The 24,326-nt window shown below is 36.6% G+C and overlaps 1 protein-coding gene across 2 annotated transcripts in view; it reads left to right on the top strand.

The window, feature by feature from the left end:
• The window catches only part of UBE2V2 (ubiquitin conjugating enzyme E2 V2), a 63,329-nt gene extending 45,533 nt beyond the window's left edge, over positions 1–17,796 (top strand). For both annotated transcript variants that reach the window (XM_030303911.2, XM_030303912.1), the window contains one exon: positions 13,010–17,796. In XM_030303911.2, the coding sequence (XP_030159771.1) occupies positions 13,010–13,156 (147 nt within the window). In that variant the 3' untranslated portion in view covers positions 13,157–17,796. The remainder of the gene's footprint in view (positions 1–13,009) is intronic.
• Positions 17,797–24,326: the final 6,530 nt, after the last annotated feature.

Here is a 24,326-nt window from a genome sequence, read left to right as displayed (position 1 = left end):
CATGCTCAGATGCTTGGTCTCAGGCCGCGGTGTTTGGCAGAAATCAGTGATTTTTCAGAATGTTGGAAGGTGCCCACAATTGGCACTAGTGTCTTTTTGTCACTTTAGCACCTGTGGACAGTCCTTTGCTTTTCCAGACAAGAGTAAGCTTAGGAATGCGTTGCTTCATTCTAGGTCAGGCTGCCTGCAGATACAGACCCTTTCCTCTGCTGCCTTTTTGCCAGTTACATTAAATACAGTAAATGATAAGAGTTTATTAATACTGTACTATAGTCAACATCAGTTAGTGATAGTGAAAGTTGTCCTACACAGTAACCCTCCTCTCTTGTCTCCCTCACATCAGCCACGAAGGTTTTCAAAGGTAAGTGCAGGTTAATTTGTTTATTTTCATTTATATTTTGTATTTTCTTTATTATTTCATATTATATTGTTGTAATCATTTTTATGTGAATATTTTTAGATTGTGGAATGAATCATCTGAGTTTCCATTATTTCTTATGGGAACTTTGCTTTGATATACAATTGCTTTGGATTACAAGCATGTTTCCGGAACGATTTAGGCTCAAAAGCCAAGGTTTTACTGTATAAGCTCAGGTTTTTTAAACAAGAATTTCTCTGTCAAATTACCATAGAAATCTTGAAACACATTTCTATGTCTGTCTTGTGGTGGACCAGTAAAAAATTAGCTCAAGGCATGGCGTCATTCCATGGAACGTACTCTGTTCCATGGAACATAGCACTGCTCCAGGACATCCACCTAGAAGTGGAATGTGTGCTGAAGTGTAGGGCTTGCCTTCAACTTGATTGAAAATTGCCAGCTACTCTCCACAGGGTTGGATCTGCATCTGTCCTGCTAGCTGTGTGTAACAGTATCCTGTGATCGTACGTTCTCACCAATGCTCATATGGCCAACCTGGGATGGGGATTTGAAAAGAAAAAGAAATAATGATTTTAATTATTAGAGCATAGGTTGTGTATAGAAGGTTAGAAATAGGGTGAGTACACTGGACATCAGTTTTTCTCTTGATGGATATTTAAGAATTTAAAATACTACATTCATAACTAGTGAATAGATGCCCAGAACCTCACACTGACCATTGGTCATGTGCCAGAATAATTTTATATCATTTTGAGGTTAAGTACCTGATGAATTTTGAGTGTTGCTTTAGTAATTTTGGTTTATATTTATGTAATACAACAAGGCAAAATTATTCCTTACGGGTGGTTAGCACAGGAAAGCACAAATTGTAGTGCTTTATGCTGTGAAGTCTCAAGTTTTGGAAGTTATTGTATATTATAGAATGATAAGATGCAGATTTGTTCTGACATGATATTTATTTTCCCATGTTCTTTTCTTCCTCCTCTCTCTTCTTCATCTTCTTTTCCCCATTGTGTGTGTGTGTGTGTGTGTGTGTGTGTGTGTGTGTGTACGTACCCTGTTGGTATTTCACAGGAGTTGCAATCGCTTATGTTTATTTAACTATCATGTAACTTTACAGCTAGAAGTGTTTGTTTCTGTTTTGGAAAAAGCTTGGTATTCTCTCCACTTGAAAACTCTTATTTGCTAGTGGAGTCTATTTAAAACAGGCTAAGGGGCTTGCTACTGCTGAAGTTAAATCATTAGAGGAAGCCCTTTAAGTACATCTTAACGTTATAACATTCTTCTCATTGCTTCAGTTACTTGCAAGAGAATTATTTGAAAATTATTTTCCTCTTCTATTTTAAGCAGTTTGTTGTGATATAATTTGCATACCGTACAGTTCATTCAAAGTGTATATAATTAAGTGGTGTTTTAGTTTTCATTGGGTTGTGGACCCATTACCACAGTCGAGTTTTAGAATATTTTTGTCCCTCTCAAAGGAAACCCCCTACCCATTGGTTGTCACTTCCTATTCCACCGTCCCATACCCTAAACAACCATTAATCTTTCTGTCTTTATAGATTTGCCTATTCTGGACTTTTCATATAAATGAAATCATAATATGTGTTTTTTGGCAACTAGCTTCTTTCACTTAACATGTTTTCAAGGTTCATCCATATTATAGCATGTATCAGTACTTTATAACTTTTTATAACTTTTATAACATTTTATTGCTGAACAATAATTCCATTATATAAATCTGTCTATACATTTTGTTAATCCATTCATCGCCTGATAGACATTTGGGTTTTTCTACTTTTTGCTGTCATGAATAACGCTGCAGCAAAAATTTGTGTACAAGGTTGTATGGTTAAAACTTTCATTTCTATTGGATGTATACCTAGGATTGTAATTGCTGGGTCATATGGTGGCTCTATGTTTAACTTTTTGAGGTATGGCCAGACTGTGTTTCTTTCTTTCTTTTTTTAAAAAGTTAATTAATTAATTTTTAAATTTACATCCAAATTAGCATATAGTGCAACAATGATTTCACGGAGTAGATTCCTTAATGCCCCTTATGCATTTAGCCCATCCCCTTCCCACAACCCCTCCAGCAACCCCGTGTTTGTTCTCTATATTTAAGAGTCTCCTATGTTTTATCCCCCTCCCTGTTCTTATATTTTTGCTTCCCTTCTCTTATGTTCATCTGTTTTCTATCTTAAATTTCTTCATATGAGTGAAGTCATATGATACTTGTCTTTCTCTGACTAATTACGCTTAGCATAATACCCTCTAGTTCCATCCATGTAGTTGCAGATAGCAAGATTTCATTCTTTTTGATTGCTGAATAATACTCCATTGTATGTGTGTATGTATACATACCTATATATATATATATATATATATGTAAACATAAACACACATACACATATATAGGTATGTATACACACACACACACACACACACACACACACACCACATCTTCTTTATCCATTCATCTGTTGATGGACATTTGGGCTCTTTCCATACTTTGGGTATTGTTGATAGTGCTGCTATGTACACATTTGGGTGCATGTGCCCCTTTGAAACAGTATACCTGTATCCCTTGGATAAATAACTAGTTCTGCAATTGCTGGGTTGTAGGGTAGTTCTATTTTTAATTTTTGGAAGAACCTCCATACTGTTTTCCAGAGTGGCTGCACCAGTTTGCATTGCTACCAGCAGTGCAAAAGAGATCCTCTTTCTCCATCCTCGCCGGCATCTGTTGTTGCCTGAGTTGTTAATGTTAGCCATTCTGATTGGTGTGAGGTGATATCTCATTATGGTTTTGATTTGTATTTCCCTGATGATGAGTGATGTTGAACATTTTTTCATGTGTTGGTTGGCCATCTGGATATCTTTGGAGAATGCCTATTCGTGTCTTTTGCCCATTTCTTCACTGGGTTGTTTTCTGGGTATTGAGTTTGATAAAGTTCTTTACAGATTTTGGATACTAACCTTTTATCTGATATGTCATTTACAAATATCTTCTCCCATTCCATTGGATGCCTTTTAGACGTGTTGCCTCTGGAACTATGTTGAGTAAGAAGTTGCTGCGGCCAAGGTCAGAGAGGTTTTTGCCTGCTTTCTCCTTGAGGATTTTGATGGCTTCCTGTCTTATGTTTAGGTCCTTCATCCATTTTGACTTTTTGTGTATGGTGTAAGAAAGTGGTCCAGGTTCATTTTTCTTCATGTTGCTGGCCAGTTTTCTAAGTACCATTTGCTGAAGAGACTTTATTCCATTGGATATTTGTTCCGGCTTTGTCAGAGATTAGTTGGCCATATGTTTGTTGGCCCATTTCTGAGTTTTCTTTTATGTTCCATTGATATGAGTATCTGTTTTTGTGCCAGAACCATACTGTCTTGATGATTACAGCTTTGTAATACATTGTGAAGCCCAGGATTGTGATGCCTCCAGCTTCGGTTTTCTTTTTCAAGATTGCTTTGGCTATTTGGGGTTTTTTTCTGGTTCCATACAAGTTTTAGGATTGTTTGTTCTAGCTCTGTGAAGAATGCTGGTATTATTTGATAGGGATTGCAATGAATATGTAGATTGCTTTGGGTAGTATTAACATTTTACATATATTCTTCCAATCCAGGAGCGTGGAATATTTTTCCTTTTTTCGTGTCTTCTTCAGTTTGTTTCATAAGCTTTCTATAATTTTCAGTGTATAGAGTTTTCACCTCTTTGGTTAGATTTATTCCTATGTATTTTATGGTTTTGGTGCAATTGTAAATGGGATCGAATCCTTGATTTCCCTTTCCGTTGCCTCATTTTTGATGTATAGGAATGCCATCGATTTCTCTGCATTGATTTTGTATCCTGTGATGTTGCTGAATTCATGGATCAGTTGTAGCAGTTTTTTGGTGGAATCTTTTGGGTTTTCCGTATAGAGTATCATGTCATCTGTGAAGAGTGAAAGTTTGACCTCCTCCTGGCTGATTTGGATGTCTTTTATTCCTTTATGTTGTCTGATTGCTGAGGCTAAGACTTTGGATACTATGTTGAATAACATTGGTGAGAGTGGACATCCCTGTCTTGTTCCTGACCTTAGGGGGAAAGCTCTCAGTTTTTCCCCATTGAGGATGATATTAGCACTGGGTCTTTCATATATGACTTTTATGATCTCGAGGTATGATCCTTCTCTCCGTACTTTCTTAAGGGTTTTTATCAAGAAAGGATGCTGTATTTTGTCAAATGCTTTCTCTGCGTTTATTGAGAGGTTTATGTGTTCTTATCCTTTCTTTTATTAATATGATGTATCACATTGATTGATTTGCAGATACTGAGCCAGCTCTGAATCCCAGGTATAAATCCCACTTGGTCGTGGTGAATAATTTTTTTTAATGTATTGGTGGATACCGTTGGCTAATATCTTGTTGAGGTCTTCGGTTTTGGAATCAAGGTAATGCTGGCTTCATAGAATGAGTTTGGAAGTTTTCCTTTCTTTTTTCTGGAACAGCTTTAAATCAATAGGTGTTAACTCTTCTTTAAATGTTTGGTAGAATTCCCCTGGTAGCCAGTCGCCCCTGAATCTTGCTTTTCGGGGAGATTTTTGATTACTAATTCAATTTCTTTACTGCTTATGGGTCTGTTCAGATTTTCTATTTCTTCCTGTTTTAGTTTTGGTAGTTTATATGTTTTTATGAATTTGTCTATTTCTTCCTGATTGCCTATTTATTTGCATATAATTGCTCATAATCTCTTATTGTTTGTGTTTCTGCCATGTTTGTTGTGATCTCTCCTCCTTCAATCTTGTTTTTATTTATTTGGGTCCTTTCCTTTTTCTTTTTGATCAGACTCACCTGGGGTTTATCAATTTTGTTAATTCTTTCAAAGAACCAGCTTCTGGTTTCATTGATCTGTTATACTGTTTTTTTGTGTCAGTAGCATTGCTTTCTTCTCTAATCTTTATTATTTCCTGTCTTCTGCTGGTTTTGGGTTTTATTTGCTATTCTTTTTCCAGCTCTTTATGGTATAGGGTTAGGTTGTATATCTGAGACCTTTGTTCCTTCTTTAGGAAAGCCTGGATTGCTATATACTTATCTCTTATGACCGCCTTTGCTGTGTCCCAGAGGTTTTGGGCTGTGTTGTTATCATTTTCATTGGCTTCCATGTGCTTTTTAATTTCCTCTTTAACTTTTTGGTTAACTTCATTCTTTAGTAGGATGGTCTTTAGTCTTCAAGTATTTGTTATCTTTCCAAATTTTTTTTGTGGTTGATACCAAGTTTCATAGTGTTGTGGTCTGAAAATACGCACAGTATGATCTTGATCTTTTTGTAATTGTTGAAGGCTGATTTATGTCCCAGTATGATCTGTTTTGTAGAATGTTCCATGTGCAATGGAGAAGAATGTATTTTCTGCTGCTTTAGGATGAAATGTTCTGTATAAATCTGTTAAGTCCATCTGGTCCAGTGTGTCATTCAAAGCCATTGTTTCAATGTTGATTTTCTGTTTAGATGATCTGCCCATTGCTGTATGTGGGGTGTTGATGTCTCCTACTATTATAGTATTATTATCAATGAGTTTATGTTTGTGACTAATTAATTTACATATTTGAATGCCTCCATGTTTGGAGCATAAATGTTTATAATTGTTAGATCTTCTTGGTGGATAGACGCCTTAATTATCATATAATGCTCTTCATCCCTTGTTACAGTCTTTATTTTAAAATCTAGATTGTCTGAAATAAGTATAGAGACTCTGATTTTCTTCTGGCGACCATTAGCGTGATAGATGCTTCTCCATCCCCTTGTTTTCAATCTAAAGGTGTCATAGGTCTAAAATGCGTCGCTTGTCTCTCTCTGTCTCTCAATAATAAATAATAAATAAATTAAAAAATAAATAAAATGGGTCTCTTGTAAACCACATATAGATGGATCTTATTTTTTTATCCATTCTGTTACCCTATGTGTTTTGATTGGAGTGTTTGGTCAATTGGCATTTAGAGTGAGTACTGAAAGATATGAATTTATTGCCATTATGTTGCCTGTAGAATTGTAATTTCTGGTGGTGTGTTCTGGTCCTTTCTAGTCTTTGTTGCTTTTGATCTTTTGTTTTTTTTTCTTTTTCTTTTTCTCTTTTTCATCTTTTCTCCCCTCAGAGAGTCCTCCTTAAAATTTCTCGCAGGGCTGGTTTAGTTGTCATGAACTCCTTTAATTTTTGTTTGGGAAACTTTTAATCTCTACTTCTATTTTGAATGACAGTCTTTCTGTATAAAGAATTCTTGGCTGCATTTTTTTCTGATTCAGCACATTGAATATATCCTGCCACTCCTTTCTGCCCTGCCATGTTTCTGTGGATAGGTCTGCTGCAAACCTGATCTGTCTTCCCTTGTAGGTTATGAACTCTTTTTCCCTTGCTGTTTTCATGATTCTTTCCTTGCCTATTTTGTGAATTTGACTATGATTGTTGATGGTCCGTTTTTATTGGATCTAATGGGAGTTCTCTGTGCTTCCTGGATTTTCATGTCTGTATCTTTCCCCGGGTTAGGAAAGTTTTCTGCTATGATTTGGTTACAAAACCCGTCTACCCTTTTCTCTCTCTCTTCATCTTCTGGGGTCCCTATGATTCTGATGTTAGTCCTTTGTAATGAGTGAGTTCTCTTAATTCTTATATCATGCTCTTTTGCCTTCGTCTCCCTCTTTTTTTCTGCTTCACTATTCTAAGTTTGTCCTTTATCCTTATTCGCTGCTCTGCCTCATCCATCCTTGCTGCCGTGGTATCCATTCAAGATTGCAGCTCAGTTGCAACATTTTTTATTTCACCCTGACTAGCTTTTATTTCTTTTATCTCCACAGAAACGGATTCTAATCTGTTTTCAACCCCAGGTAGTATTCTTATTATCATGATTCTAAATTCTGATTCAGACGTCTTGCTTGTATCTGTGTTGATTACATCCCTGGCGATCATTTTCCTGTTCTTTCTTTTGGGGTGAATTCCTTCATTTTGTCCTTTTGAAGAAAAAAAAGGAATAAAGTAAAAAAAAAAAAAATTAAAACAACACAAAAAAATCAAATAAAGGATGCTAGATCCTAGACGTGTTTTGTTCTGGTTGTTGAAAGAAATTTGATAGATTAGAGGAAAAAGGGAAAGATAAGAAAAGGGAAAAGAAAAAAGGAAAACGTTTGAAAATTTGAAAAAATGAATACAATAAAATAGAATAAAATGAAATGATGGAAGGAAATAGATTGTAAAGATTTTACAGGACAGTAAAAAATACAGTGGATAAAAATTAAAGAAAAATCTTTTAATAAAAATGGAAAATACAAGTAAATTTTTTCTCTCTCTATGCCCAAGAATAAGAAAAGGAAAAAAAAAATTGAATGATGGCCCAGTGAACAGAATCAAATATGATTGAAATTACATCTAGTTTCCCCTAGAAGTCAAACTGTGAAGCACTTTATAGTGTGTAAGCCAAGCAGATGGAGGGACTTGTGGTCCTCAAGAGCGAGGTTGTCCCAGTTGGGTGGGGCTTAGTGTAACAGCTCCATTTTCCACTAGGTGGCACTGCTTAGCTTACTGCATTGATTCTTGTGGCATGTATAGGCATGTATGTGCCTGCATGGGACGGACAAAAATGGTGTCACCTAGCTACCCATGCTCTAGTATCAGAGCTCTGTGGTCTCCCCGACTGGCAATCAAGCACCCCTCCTTTGTTTCTTGCTTCCATCCACTCTTTGCTTTTACACTGTCTGTGACCAAGCTTTCAGGCTGCCAGGTGGCACCTTCCTCCTGAGTTGTATCTCAGGTGCGTCTTTGTTTCCCAACCCTTCACTTCTGAGAGACTGTAGCTTTTACCTGTTCTGACTCTCTAGGGGAGGGTCTCATGGAGATGTGGCTGGGTGCCAGCCCGCCCCCAGGAATGTTCGCAAGACTGTGTTGCTGCCGATGCCCAGAGACTGTGGCGGCGCGCCAGTCCACCCCAGAAGTAGTGTGATTGTGTAGCAGCAGCATTTCAGGGATTATGGCAAATCACAACACACATCTGGTGCCAGGCTTCACCCTTAACATCCTCGCTCCAACACCAGTGAATGTGGCTGTTCTTCAGGGTCTGCTGGGACCTTTGCCTGTGGTGGGTTGGAGGTGGGGGGCACACTGCCTCCACCAAATGCCCTCCCAGCAGGGGATATGTCTCCCTCCATGTGGCCCGAGGACCCTGAGGACCTTGCTCTCTGCTTCCAGGGATTTGCCTTTCCCACCAGAGCACTGCCAGGTATCAATCTGTGGAATTTCAGACTCTACACCACCCCCCCTGTTTATAGTGTCTTAATGGAATTTAAACTCTCTTCTTTCTCCTTTCTTCCTTTTTTGTTCAGTCCCTGTGGCTGTTTCCACTCTTCCTTTTTCTCTCCAGCTGCTTTGCCAGGGGAGGAGTGCTTTTCCTCTACTCTCTCCCCTGTCTCCTTCCTCTCTCTGTAAGCAAAAAAAGCTCTCTGCCCTCCACGGCTTCTCTCTCTCCCAGTTCACCTCTCTGTGCCATGTTCCTGCCGAGTTCTGTCGTTCAGGTTGTGCAGATTGTTGTGTTAATCCTCAAATCAGTTTTCTAGGTGTTTAGTGTTGATCTGCCTGCATTTCAGGGACGAGAGATTTAAAAAAACCTTCCATGCTGTTCCTGTTCCGCCATGTTGGCCCTTCTCCCAGACTGGTTTTCAAAATGGACATAACATTTTGCATTCTTTCCAACAGTGTGTGTGGGTTTCAACTTTTCCACATCCTTGTCAACACCTGTTACTGTGTCTTTTTGATTATAGCCATCCAAAGTGGGCGTGGAGTGGTATTTCATTGTGGTTTTGATTTGCAATTCCTGGATTAAGCTAATGATGTTGAGCATCTTTTCACATATTTATTGGTAATTTGCGTATCTTCTTTGGAGAAATGTCTATTCAGGGCCTTTTTTTTTTTTTTTAAATTAAAGTGGTTTAAAACAACAAAGATTAATTATCTCATAGTTTCTGTGGGCTAAGAATGTAGGTACAGCTTTGCTGGGTCCTATGGCTCAGGGACTCTCCCAGGGTTGCAATCAAGATGTCAGCCTGTGCCATGGTCTCATGTGAAGATCAACTAAGGAAGCATCCAGTCTAACCTCACTTATGTGGTTGTTGGCAGGATTCATTTCTTTTTGGGTTTTTGTACTGAGGGCCTCAGTTTCTTGCATACTGTTTCCCAGACACCACCCTCAGTTCCTTGCCAGGGTGGAACAGAGCAGTTTGGAACATGGCAGCTGACTTCTGTCTGTGAAGCAAGTGAGTGAAAGCAAGAAAGAGCAAGGTGAAATCACTGTATTTTTGTAACTTAATATCGGAAATAAACATCCCAACATTCTCTTCATAAAGCAAGTCATAAAGTCTGGTCCGCCATACTCAAAGGAAAGGATTATATAGGACATGAATATTGGGAATTGGAAGGTTTTTGGCAGTTTGGGTTGACATAACAAAAATACCATAGACTGGGTGGTTTCAATAACAAATTTATTTCTTACAGTTCTGGAGGCCGAGAAACCTGAGATCAGTATGTCAGCAAGGTTGGGTTCTGGTGAGGACCTTCATGCTGAATTGTAGATGACTAACATCTTACTGTCCCTTTCTTGAAGGAGAGAGCAAGCTCTAGTTTTTCTCTTCTTAAAAAGGACACTAATCCCATCATGGAGCTCTACCCTTATGATGTCATCTAAACCTAATTACTTCCCAAAGATCTCAGCTCCTAATATCATCCCTATGGTCTTAGAGTTTCAACGTATGGATTTGGGGAGAACACAGTTTGTAACAGCTGTCTGCCACAAATATGCTTTTGTTCACATTTAATTGAGAGATATTTGGCGTTTTATTACTGAGTTGTATGAGTTCTTTATGTATAGAATGAGAGCCCCTTATGAAATATATGATTTGCAAGTATTTTCTCTCATTCTGTGGATTGTCTATGCTTTCTTGATGGTTATGTTTTGCAATTCAGAATTTTAAGTTTTGATGTAGCCAATTTATCTTTTTGTTGAATGTGTTTATGGCAGTAGATATTAAAGAAACCATTACCAAATCCAATGTAATGAAGATTTACTCCTGTTTTCTTCTAAGAGGTTTTTTTTTTTTTTTAAATAGGTTTAGCTCTTAATTTATGTGTATGAGTTCATTTTTGTGTGTGATGTGAGTTAAGGGCTCAACTTCATTCATTTGCTTGTCGATATCTATTTGCCCCAACACCATTTGTTGAGGAGGCTATCCTTTTCCCATTGTATATGTATTCCTGGCACTCTTGTCAAAAGATTACTTGACTTTTCTGCTCTCCATTGTATTCCATTGATGTGATGTTCATCCTTATGTAAGTAAGCACCACCCTTTTTGATAACTGCCTTGGTAGTAAGTTTTAACATTGGAAAAACTTTGTTATTTTTTTTGTTTTAGCTATTCTGGGTTCCTTACATTTCCACATGAATTTTAGAATAATCTTGCTCATTTCTACAAAAACACAAAACAAACAAAAAAAACTCATGTAGTTGAAATTTTGATAGGGCCTTTATTAAATCTGTAGACTACATTAAAGAGTATTGTCATCTTAGCAATATTCGGTCTTCTGATCCATGTATGGGGGATGTCTTTCCATTTATTTAGGTCTTTGATTTTTTTTTAACAGTAATTTATAGTTTTCGTTATATGAGTCTTACACTTCTTTTGTTAAATTTATACCTATGTATTTTATTCTTACCCAATTATAAATGGCATCGTTGTCTTAATTTTATTTCCAGATTGTTCATTGCAAGTATACATACGTGGGTTTTTTAAAATTAATTGATTTATTTTTTATTTTAAAAGGAGAGAGAGACTGGGGGAGAGGGGCTGAGGGAGAATCTCAAGCAGGTTCCAGACTCAGCATGGAGCTGGTGTGGGCTTGATCCCTTGACCCTGAGATCATGATCTGAGCCTAAATCAAGAGTCGGACACTCAACCGATTGAGTCACCGAGGTGCCCCTACAAACAACATGGTTTTATAAATTGATCATGTATCCTGTAGCTTTGCTGTATTTGTTATTAGCTCTACTAGTTTCTTTAATGGATACCTTAGGATTTTCTGTATACAAGATCATGTCATCTGCAAATGGAGATTGATTTAGTCATTCTTTTCAATCTGATACCTCATTTCATTTTCTTGCTTGATTGCCTGGCTGAAACTTCCAGTACAATCTTGAGTAGCGGTGATGATTAAATATGTTAACTAGAGGTTTTTAGAGATGCCCTTTATGAAGTTGAGGAAGTTCCCTTCTGTTCCTGGTTTGTTGAGTGTTTTTTATCAGAAAAGTTGTTGGATTTTTATCAGATGCTTTCTTATGCTTATTGAAATAATTATGATTTTTGTTCTCTATTCTGTTAATATCGTATATTATGTTGACTGGCTTTTTAAAATCCTGAGCCAACTTACAGTTCTGGGATAAATCCTACTTTGTAATCTTTATTATGTGTTGCTCAAGGTCAGCCACAGGTGAGAGCATATCAATTCTTCTGTTGAGCCTTTGTACAATTCTGTACATGTGTGGTCTTCTAGATTCACAGGCATATGTTGGAACTTTTCAAAGCCCCTGTGGACATCTCATTTCCCAATTATTCCTCTGAAATGTTTTGAACACCTTCCTGTTTGACCTGTTATTGTCTCCCCAGGCAGCAGAGATGTTAAAACAATTGACACTGATTATTTTTGAAAAATGCCTGGGGTAGGTGTGGATGTGGGTGGGAGGAGGAATATGCCGTACTCAGTGGGTGACTTTTGAGGTCAGATAAAGAAAAAAACCCTGAGGGGCCCCTGGGCGGCTCAGTCAGTTAAGCATCCGACTCTTGGTTTCGGCTCAGGTCGTGATCTCATGGTCTCCTGAGTTCAAGCCCCATGTCGGACTCTGTGCTGACAGCATGGAGCCCATTTGGGATTCATATCCCCCCCCCCCCGGCCCCCCGGTCTCTCTGCCCCTCTCCCACTCATGCTGTCTCTGTTTCTCTCAAAATACATAAATAAACTTTAAAAAAAACAAACAAACATGCCTGTGAGTGGGGTTTTCCGGGGAATGGCCAGCCAGGTCATGTGATGTCAGTTACCTGGGAATTAGGCTTTGAAGTTGCTCCAGCCCCATTCTGTCAGTCTTCTACAGTGGAAGGTTAATTTAGTATAGTGCAGAGAAGACATTGATGAGAAAAATCCAAAAGCAGAGATCAGTTTAACAGCTCTTTTCTAAATTCCAGTGGAGATAATTACCCAGATTCTGGGTAGTGGCATTGCAAATGGAGAGGAACCTTCAGACGTTGTCTCATGGAGAAGGATTTGGCAACTATGTTTACAGTGTAGTTATTTAATGTAACATTTGTTTATGTCTGTTGTCCAAAGTTCACTACATGTTTCGTGTAAGATATAAAAAAGCATACACACAAAAAAGACAAATTTTTAGGAAATACCTGTTACAAAAGGATTATTTTTCCTGTATTATGAACTTGTAGTGTCATAGTGTTTCTTTTGTGAAAGTAGAGCCAGGCTATGAATTTTAAAAGCACTTCTTGTTGAAGTACGTATAGTAAGTCGGTGCCATAGTACTTTAAATTTTGTAGTTAATTTTGCTCTTTTCCCCCCATTTCAGGTGGATGCACGGAGCATACCAGTGTTAGCAAAATGGCAAAACTCATATAGCATTAAAGTTGTACTTCAAGAGCTAAGACGTCTAATGATGTCCAAAGAAAATATGAAGCTTCCACAGCCACCAGAAGGACAAACATACAACAATTAATTTTAGTGGATCTCAAACTTGTCTTAAATCAACAGCCTTCTACTCATGTTAATGTCTTGATTAAATATCACAATGCAAAATACCCACACATTAAGTAAAAGAATTCCAGCTGGTAAACATGACCTGGACATTTGTAAGAATATATTTAATATATGTACACCATTATGTTTTCAGCTTACAGGAGGAAAAATGCAGCACCATTTTTTTTCTCTTGTTAAGGCACTGTCATTTAAGCATAAACCTGGAGTACTCAAAATAGAATTCAGGTTTACAAGATGAAAGCACGGAGAGAAGAGTCAGACGCTGTGGAAGCATGTGTGTTTCTGAAAAGTAAAAAAATCTCAAGAAGAAAAAACAGAAATGGCATGCTTTATCCATCTTGCTTAGCGAAAGAGCTTCAAGTTGAAATTGTCTAAAGTAGCAGGTACAATGAATCTTGTCACAAATTGTGTTAATTTTTGAAGCGGTGTGGGTGCTGACTACTAGTAGTATCAAAAATATGTTCAGGATTGTTTTGATACCTGTATTTATGATAAAAAAATGTCGTGGGGGAGGCCGATGAGTATCTGTTAAAAGCCGTTCCTGTGTGTTACATGTAACAGACATGGTAAATATTTGTTTACAGTCTTTGTTTGACAAACCATGCATTTAAGTGAAATCAACAAAAAAAGGAAATAGACGTATGGATATGTGATTTTGAGATTAAAGTTAGTCTTAAAATGTAAATAAAATGTGGAACGTGTCCTCAGAAACCGTGCCATTTCTATTATATTGATGTGGTATATGTACAGTACCTTGCTGAGGTAGCAAAAATTGGAAATATTGTAGCTATTCATCTATAAACACCTTTTATTATTACTCTATTTTGTATACTTCTTGTGAATTGGAATTTGCAGAGTATCTCAGAGAACAAATTACCGAATTAGTTTAATTTCTTCTTTGGAGAAGGAGGAATCCTGGGTATTAATTATATTTTGAATTTGAGTTTACCAGAAATATTATTTAAAAATGTTTGAATTCTAGCAATTCTTATAGAATTATAGACTACAGATGATCCAAGTACACATTCCATTTTTAATTCTTTAGTTTTCTGTGACATGTCTTCCCCTAGTGCTTTTAATACTTACTAATTGGGATTAATTGTATCCAGTTTCACTTAATCTCCACTTTGGCAGACGCTAATTTTGACCTGAAAGTTCATTTGTGTTCTGCCTTTACCGAAATAGGCTTTAGGTCACTTTTTCATTTCAAAGCACTGGGTATACTACTTTGTTAAAAATACTCCCTTCTTATGAATTCACTGCAGAAAATAGAAAGGTGGTCAGGTAGCAAGGACAAATTTCTCAAAGGTGTTCTGACATGTTTTTATCAGTTCATTCAAAGTTAAAGATCTGGGCTACTTTTTCTTGATCAATAATACATAAAAGTCAGTGACAGTTTGTCTAAAGTTACTAATTTCAACATGGCTATTCTTTTTCATTATCAAAAGAGGTTTAAAATGCTTTCAAATGACAGATAGAAAATATATACACACAAATTAGTGCATGTGTAATTTATTAAAGTAGGTTTGAAATGAATTCTTACCTTGGAATACATTCTTAAAAATTTTAAATGGTTGAAGATGAACTTGAATTACAATGGCATCATATGCAAGACCATTGCCAACGGTCTGAATCAGTTTAACTCCTTTTCCACTTTGAGAATGTGTCTTGTCACACATGGGGGCTAATAACCATTTGAATGCTGTTAAATTTATATAGTGGTGGGCTGAGAGTCTGAGTACTTGGTCACTTGTCCTTTTCCCTTTTCCCATATCCACTATTGTGAAGGGTTTCTTCTCTCAAGTATATGTTGTGTGAGTCAGCCCTAGAATGTTTATTTCCTCTGTTTTGTCTTTGGGACTGTGGATCTCTGCAGAAATCTGCATGCCAATTAGCCAGTTCCCAAAGCAGAACCCATTTTGCATGTCACAATCAAGATATACATGGCAATCTAAGACACACTGGTTGATTATGGAAGGAGCTAATGTAGAGCTGCTCTTAATTACAGTAACATTTCTAAGGCTGCATTTTTGAAGCAATTTTTCCTTTGTTTTCTAAAGTGGCTAAGGTTGTAGGAATGTGTGGTATTAAATGAACTGTAAAATTGCCTTTGAAACTTGTTTAAAAGGCTAGCAGTTGTGACCCTAGGGGGATGATCATATATTAATAAAGATTACAAAAATAAAATTCTTGTCCTGTTAGGTCAGTGTTATGCTTTAATGGTTTTAATTACTAGTTTTCAGAATTGCTGATTGTAACATTTTACTAATATTTTAAAGTAATGGCATTTGTTAGGGGTTTTCAGAATTTTGACACAAACATTTGTAAGGATAGTCAGTAGTATTTGAGTCTTCTGGGTGTAATACATAAGAAATTTATAGTTTCAGATTATCCTTTTAAAAGAATTTATCACTTCAGTTTGAGTGCTTGGAGAGTATATTAGTTTCACTACATATGGTTAATTAGTCTGGATAACTTAATACCAACTCATTGATTTAAATATTTCCCACTGAAAAATATTATTGATAAATATATGTAAAATTAATATTGTATTGAAAATTTCGAGGAGGCAGATGGAAACTATTAGCACATTATCCTTAATAGATTTGGTGTGTATGGCTTTGGGTGGTTCTGGTAGGTGCATCATGGAATTACTTTGGTCAGAACGATGTTAACGTTTTTAGTGAGCACATGACTATGTTCTTAACGTGCATTTTAAAGACTATAGGTACTAATGATAAAGTCATGAATAATGGGATTTGGGAGGTATTTAAGGTTATTTTTCCCCTGATTTCTTTTTAGAAGTATATTTTTTAGACGTGTAGAATCATAGTATCATTTATTGCTGGGGAGGATCTGAAAGGCACTGATTTTACTTTTCTGATAACTATCAATATAATTTTCCAGTACCAACTTGATTGATTTTTGGTTATTTTCACAAAAAGTTTCCAATTTTCACAACTCTGGACAGTATATGTATTTTGAATATAAAATAGAAACATAAAAAGGAATGGATGCAGTGCATTACAGAATTGGTAAGAGCATTAGCTGTTAATTCCCACCCAGTACCTTGTTTACTAAAAAGCAGGAAATGTATGGAAATAAAGTATCTTTTATGCTAAAGTTAGTATGTCTTATAGAAGTTACAAAGAGTGGATGGAAATCTTACCATAGTTCACACTGAAAGTGTTATTTTAAAATTATAGTGGAGCATTGAAAATAAAAGATACACCCTGAGCATTTTCTGAAGAGAAAATTTTGAAGGTATTTGATGATACAGAAAGTGACATCAGAACCATCGTTTTGTGAAATAAGGGAGTTTTGGAAACTCCTGGGGTGAGTACATGATTAAAAAAATAATAATTGGATAGGAAGAGGTTGCCATGGTGTTTACATCCTTAGTAGGATATTCTCACCAAAAAAAAAAAAAAAAAAAAATTCCTAAGGGTCTGTTTCATCTCATTTTACATATAGTCTGTAAGAACAACCCACAAGTTTTTTTGGCCAGTTCATTTAGGAAATCAACGATGAAAGCCAGATAGATCTCACTTTCTTAACTTAGATTTCAGTAATCATTTTTCTCTGAAGTAACTGACCAAATACCATGTAAGGTTTGCGCAGCGATCCATCTGCCAAAAGTAGACTTCTGTGAATTCTTTTGTCTTGTCCTTGTTCAATAATTAGCTGTGTAAGTGTATCTAGAAGTTTTGGCAGCCAAGAAATTCTGCAAAAGTGAAGTTAATATTCCGCCCCCAAAGGAAAGCTAACAGTCGGCACTAAGAATCCCAATAGTAATGAGAAACCTGTGGTCGGTAAAGAGGCAAATTATTGAGTTGAGAGTAAACACTTTTAGTTGTTTAGTGCAGTAGTTGAGTAATTTTTAAAAATATTTTTTTCAAAAATTATAAGGAATCACTTAACACTTGAGTGTATATTTTTCATGCCATATAATTGCCTTGTTTTAAAACATTAGATGACAGGGTAATCTGGAAAATTTACAATGTAATGTGAAGTGAGGTTTTAACAGGATATCCTCATATTGTAGTAAAATTAGTTACAATCAACACGTATGGTAATTGTAAATGCTTTATTACAGGGTGGTATTTTGCAGCCTTTGTGGTTTAGCAGCCTTTACTTTAATAGAGGACCGAAAGTAGATTTTCTTCACAGTTGATAGCTGACAAAGAGAAATGTATTGTTTTACTCCTTTTCAAGCCAAGTAAGTAATAATGATTGTCAGATGTCCAGATTATATCTGTTATCATAAATTATCTTTCTATTGCTATAATTTAAAAAATCTAGATAAAGTGGGCAATAGACTTCTTCAGTAATTGCAATACTCAAGTGAAAATAATTGAGTACACAAGAAAAGTAAAATACTTAGTTGCCTGGGTTTCTTAGTCTTTAGTAATGTATGGACTTCTTTAAGGAGAAAAATAATACTTGTGGACTCAGCATTGTTTTGAATTATTTTTGTTAAAACATTGTTTAATGCATAAAACTGTACTAATGCAAATGTTGTATATGCTCTTGGGCCTTTATAAAATTATAAAGTAAATTGCATACAACTACAGAGTAATTAAAATGTAAAATAATTTAGAATTGAGGATGTTTTATTTAATCTGCTTGAAATGTATATATTGGTGTTATCTCTTGCCTTTTTCTGTCTTTTTTTTCTTTTCTGTTTTCTTCTTTCTTCCATGTCTATACTGTGGTGTGCTGCTCGACCTCAAATTTTCTTACCTTTTTTTCTCTTGCCAGATTGCCACAGAAACATCCTTGCTATGTGATCTGACCTTCATTTGATGTAAATACAGTTCTGTATTAAGTCCATTATTTTTTTCTATTAGCCAGACAGTTTGAAAAGAACTAAAACTCCTGAGTGTACTTTGAGACTCACAGTTGTCTTAAACCTTTGATTATGAAGTATTAGAATGATATTCACTTTGCTGTCAGTGTGGTCCTGCATAGGAAGGAAAATTATTTATGATCGGTGATGATAGATAACTTGATATATTGATAACATTTTAATTTAGGGTAACACATTTTAATCAAGGTGTCTTCAAGCTAAATGGTGCGATCCCCAAGCTTAGTTGTAAGGGGTGCTGAATATGTTTATTGGTTTAGAATATAAACTGCAGTTAAAAGAGGCCCCTCCCTTTCTGTTTTGACTACTCTACCATCATTCTCTGGGGAATCTTCCTTTTCACAGTCCATGGTCACGTTTGTTCTTCTTGTGACCAATTTTGTTCTGTCCTGTTGACTGGGTGTTTCCTTTCAGCTGCTTTAGGCACTTTCAGTTTTCCCCATCTTCCTGGTTGTGATCCCTTCCATCTTCTTCCTTTGACGTCAAAACTAACCATGAATTTGAAGAATACTCTTGGGAGATTGCTTCACCAGCTTGAACCACTTGTTATGGCCTCCTTCCTACCACGTGCTCTTTGTTTATCACCTCTGTTAATGTTTGTAATCCTGTTTCCTTCACCTGAATCCTCTCCTAACTTCTTTACCACTCTGATTTGTAGGTCTTTTTCTCAGCCTCTCACTGTTGTCCTCCTTTGTCCTCATGTGTTGAGGTTTTTGGCTTTACTTCTGAGGCTTGATGTCCAAGCATCCAAATATGGTGGTCATGATCATCACAATAATAAATGTGTAAAGTTATTTATAAATCTATTCTAATAATTAAATTATTTGAGTTTTAAATGACATACCTCCAGAGTATATTTTTTGAAACTAAAAATAAAGAATTGGATGTTTTCTAATTTGAGATACTTAAGATCATTAAAAACACCACCTTTTGAAAACAAATGAATTGGGCTGCAAAGAAATGTTAGAATTATTTATTTAGATTACACATTGTTGGAATCATGACTGCCAGAAATGAGGTAACGTTTTATGTGATGAAAACTTTATTGAGTTCTGTTTACCAAACACATTAGGGAAGTTACTTTCAAGACTTCCCTGGGTTAAATCCTTGTGAAATGCTACTCACTAAGTACATGGATCCAGATGATAATATCGAGGTGACACGTACATTTAAATTATGGTCAACTATTGGTTTTTGAGTGAATGATCACATCTGCATGGAGAGAGCCTAAGTGCCCATTAGCAATAAGGTTCTAAGGGGAACAGAATAGTAATATTGATAACAAAGAACAGTAGAGAGGAAGCTAGTACAAGTCCTGGGGCAAATACCATTTTGCCATATGCCCTGTGACTTTGGGCCAGTCAGCCTCTTTAACTACCTTCAGTTTCTTCTGTAAAGTCCATGTTTACCCAGAGTTGTGGTTTCATCAAATAATATGAATGTTTTAATTACAGTCTGATATAGAGTGATCAATAAATGCTAGCTAGCATTTAATAATGTTATTAATCTAAGAGCGTCAAATCTTAAATGATGTTAAAATATGCATTTGCATCAAGTCTCTACTATGTAAAGTGTGGGCTGATTTTTCAAGATGTTATATGAGGTTATGTAGACTTCATTTAACCTGCTTGTGCATTCTGGGTGAGTTTATTTTTAATTTTATTTTAGTTTAATTATTTTGAGAGAGACAGAGACAGGGCGAGTGGGGGAAGGGGCAGAGAGAGAGGGAGAGAGAGAGAATGCCAAGCAGGCTCCATGCTGCCAGTGCAGAGATCGACTCGGGGCTCGAACGCATGAAACTGCTAGATCATAACCTCAGCTGGAACCAAGAGTCAGGCATGCCTGGCACCCCTAACACTTCCCTCTTCTGCATTTGGGTGTAGTAGGCCTGGTGGATCCACCTCTGGATGGGCACAGTTGCTTCGGCCCCAGCAACAGGTCTCCATGATGACATCCATTGGAAAGAGGTAACTTACCTGTAGCGCAAAAGAAAGCTTGCATAACTTGGGCTGAAAGCCCCACTATTTCGACTGCATTCCAGTAGAAAATTTCATATATGCAACCTACCATAAAACCTATGTATGTGCTAAGGAATGGGATTAAAGGAAAATGAAACTATATTTTGAATTTACCTCTTCCACTAATCATCTTCACTTGTGAATGTAATCACAGTGAAGTCCCTTGAGTTGTGGAATCCACCTACCCCCTGCAGAAAAGTCTACTTGTAGTAAATGTCATTATGTGTATGTTGAAGCAAATCTCAAGAGTAGGGCTTTCCTCTTACTAAACCTTGCCTTCTGCGGTTGTATATAATATAATCCTGGAAAGGTTAGAACCTTAGTAAATGATTATTCAATTGGTTTTTATGAAGCAAAGTTAAAATGTGGATTAAGTTAATATTTGCTCCTAATTCCCCTGCTAGGTGTTAAAAGACTGGCTTTTAATACTGGCTTTACCAGTAACAGTTGTCTGATTTTGATCAGTTGATTTTATTTGGTTAGTTATATTCATTAATTCAACAGAAGTGTATTCGGTTCCTACAGTCCACCCGGCATGTATACAGTGGTGAGCGTCACACAGTGTCTTATGGTTACAGTCTACTAGGGCTTAGCGGTTGGCAAATAGGCAACTTGTCTAGTGGCAAATACCAAGAGAAGTGGTGAAGTGTTGTCATTTGGGAGACGTTCATAAAAAGCACCTATCCTTGGGATTCTTAAGGTTCTTGAACATCTATGTATATTATGATTGATAGCATATCCTTTAAAGAGAATAGAAACCATACCTAAGTATTGGTTTGCTCATCCTGGTGTTTGACAACCTGTGAATTGTTAAAGGGTTGTATTGTCATTTAAAAATAACATAGACTTTAGACAGGCTACATGTTCTGGAGTAGTTTCCTCACCCATGAAAAGGAAGTTGGAGTAGGGAAGTTCTGAGATGTTTTCAGAGCCAAGTTCATTGATTTTTCAGTCATTTACAGTGTGTGCTCTAAGTATCATAGAATGCTTTACAATGTGTTAAGTCTTGCTGGTCCTGTGGGGGCACACAGAATAATAGTTTTATTTGCATATAGTGTGCAGTCTGGAAAGGATTTAATTTAGTAGTGTTAGACCAAAACTCAGATTTTAATGGCATTTTTGGGGGGGGGGGGGTGTTAACAAAATACAGAATTTAATTCAGTACCTTTGAGATAGGGCCTAAGGTTCAGTATTTCTTAACTCCCACTCATGTCCTTTCATTGGTGGGCCAAACTTTCAGTACCAAAGGGTCTAATATACAGTAATCTGGGGAAAAGTAACGGAAGTGTCTTTAGCATATAGCAGACGCTATTGAATAGGAAATGTAAACTATGTTTGGGTGCTTAAGCTCATTCTCTTGCTCTCTACAGAGGAGCACACTACAGAGGGTGCTGATTCTCTTTCTGAATTCTCCCTTCTTGCTTACTTTTCTGGCCCTCTGCTGTTAAATTCCTCTGGTGTTCTTCTCCAGCCCCATACTTGAGCTCTGCAGACTGTCAAAGCATGTGTGTTTGTATGTGTTTGGGGGTGGTGGTGTAGGGGGTGATTCCACCCCAGATTTTTGTTTTTGCAAAACAAAGGAGATTTCTTTCTAGTAGGTTTAAGAACTTTAAGTTACTATTATTATTTTTTAATGTTTATCTTTGAGAGGGACAGAGAGACAGAGCATGAGCTGGGGAGGGGCAGAGAAAGAGGGAGACAGGATCTGAAGCAGGCTCCAGGCTCTGAGCTATCCAGTGCAGAGCCCTACACGAGGCTTGAACTCATGAGCCTTCTTGAGATCAGGAGCTGAGCTGAAGTCAGATGCTCAACCGACTGAGCCATTCAAGCACCCCTTGGATGATCTTTATTTTAATTTCTTTCTCTCTAGTTCTGAACTTCAACACATAATGTGGGGTTAGGTGGAATGCCTCTTAAAACATTCCAAGCACTACAGACATTTCTCTTTCTGAGGTTGTATTGTTATTTTATTTGTGGCCTTCCTGTCCACACTCACGGATGAATATGACTGTTCTCTAATTTTGAGACCATTTCTTTTGAGAATCATTTCTCATGTAATAATGATGGTTCCAAGTATTCGATTACCAATGCGTTTAGATGTGTTCCCTGGGCAAGGAAGAACTCAGCTACTTGTCAAGAGTCAGCTGTGTTGAAGGTGTATCTTGCTAGAATCACAGATGGGGAGTAGTGATATCATGAGTCACCTTCATGTCAGAAAATATTTTAGCCACTGAAAATTACCTGTTGTTACCAAATATACTAGTTTTCTGAATTGTCTCTGAACAAAGAGTAAAAGGCAAATAAAAACCCCACAGTGACTTCCAGAACTTTGCTATCAGCTCACTTTCTAAATAATTGTGTTCTAGCCTGGATTGAAGATTTTGTTTTATTTTGTTTTTAAATTAATTTTTTGTGTATAAGCTTTTGCATGGACATATGTTTTCATTTCTCTTGGGTTGACACCTAGGAGTAGAATTGCTGAGTCATATGGTAGCCGTGTTTAATCATTTGAAGAACTGCCTGGGTGTTTTCTGAAGTGGTGTCATTTTACATCTCTACCAGCAGAGTGTGAGGGTTCTGATTTCTCCACATCCTTGTCAACACTTACTGTTTTTGATTCTAGCAATGCTAATGGGTATAAAGTGGTATTTCATTGAGTTTACTAATCACTAATGATGCTAAGCCTCTTTTTACAAGATTGTTGGCTATTTGTTTATTTTCTTTAGAGAAATGTCTGTTCAAGTCCTTTGCCTCTTGTTAAAATTGTGTCCTTTGTTGTTTTATTGTTGAGATGTAAGAAATGTTATATATTCTGGGTAGTAGACCCTTATCAGATACCTGGTTTGCAACCCATTCTTTGTGTTGTCTCTTTACTCTCTTGACAGTATTCTTTGATGCACAAAAGTTTTTAATTTTTATGCAGTCCAATTTTTCTATTTTTTTCTTTGGTTCCTTGTACTTTGGTGCATCTAAGTAATCATTGCTTAGTCCAAAGTCATTATGATGGCTAGTTTTATGTTGTCAACTTGGCTAGTCTATAGTAACCAGTTATTTAATCAGACATTAATCTAGGATACCTGTTAAAATACTTTATAGATGTAGACGCAGATACAGACAATATCTACAATCAGCTGGCTTTAAGTAAAGGAGACTGCTCTCAGTAATGCGAGTAGGCTCCTCCAATCAGTTGAAGGCCTTAAGAGAAACACCTGAGGTTTCCTGGTGGAGAATAAATTCTGCATCAAGTCCTGCCTCAATTTCCAGCCTGCCAGTCTGGCCTATACATTTCAGACTTTCCAGATCCCCACAGTCAGTTGAGGAAGTTTCTTAAAATAAGTCAGTCTCTATGCTGTGTCTGTCTGTCTATGTATGTGTGTATGTATGTATGTATGTATGTATGTATGTATCCATACATCATCTGTTTATCTATCTCTATTGATTGATCGGTCTGTTAGTCTGTCTGGTTGTTTATCATCTCCTATTGGTCCTGACTGATTAACAAAGATTTACATCTATGTTTTCTTCTCCAAATTTTATACTTTTAGCTTTCACATTTAGGTCTTTGATTCATTTGAATTAATTTTTATATATAGTGTGAGGAAGGGGTCCAAATTTATTATTTTGCATGGTGATATCCAGTTATCTTGGCACCATTTGTTGAATGGTCTTGGCACCCTTGTCAAAAATCAATTTGTCATATATATTATGACAAATATATATATATTTCCAGACTTGCAATTCTATTGCATTGATCTGTAAGTCTAGCCTTAATGCCAACACTTCACTGTCTTGATTGCTGTAACGTTGCAGTAAGTATTGAAATCAAGAAGTATGAATCCTCCAATGTTCTTGTTTTTTTAGATTGGGCTATTCTGGGTCCTTTGCATTTCCATATGATTTTTAACATCAACTTGTTCTGACGAACAAAAAGAAAGTTGAAACTGTGATAGAGATTGCATGGAATTTGTGGATTGCTTTGGGAAGTATCCCCATTTTAATAATATTGAATCTTCCAACCCATGAACATGGGATGACTTTATTTTTCTGCATCCTCTTTAATTTCTTTCAACAATGTTTCATAGTTTTTCTTTTCTTTGTAGTGTACAAGTCTTGCACTTCTCTTTAACTTTATTACCTAGGTATGTTACTGTTTTTGAGGCTGTTGTAAACGGAATTGTTCTCTCTTAAAAAAAATATTACTGTTTATTTATTTTTGAGAGAGAGCAGGGGAAGGGCAGACAGAG

This window comes from Lynx canadensis, chromosome F2 (assembly GCF_007474595.2).
Source record: "Lynx canadensis isolate LIC74 chromosome F2, mLynCan4.pri.v2, whole genome shotgun sequence".
NCBI lineage: Eukaryota > Metazoa > Chordata > Mammalia > Carnivora > Felidae > Lynx > Lynx canadensis.
Note: the sequence above shows the minus strand (reverse complement) of the source record. Positions and strands in the feature narration are given on the sequence as shown.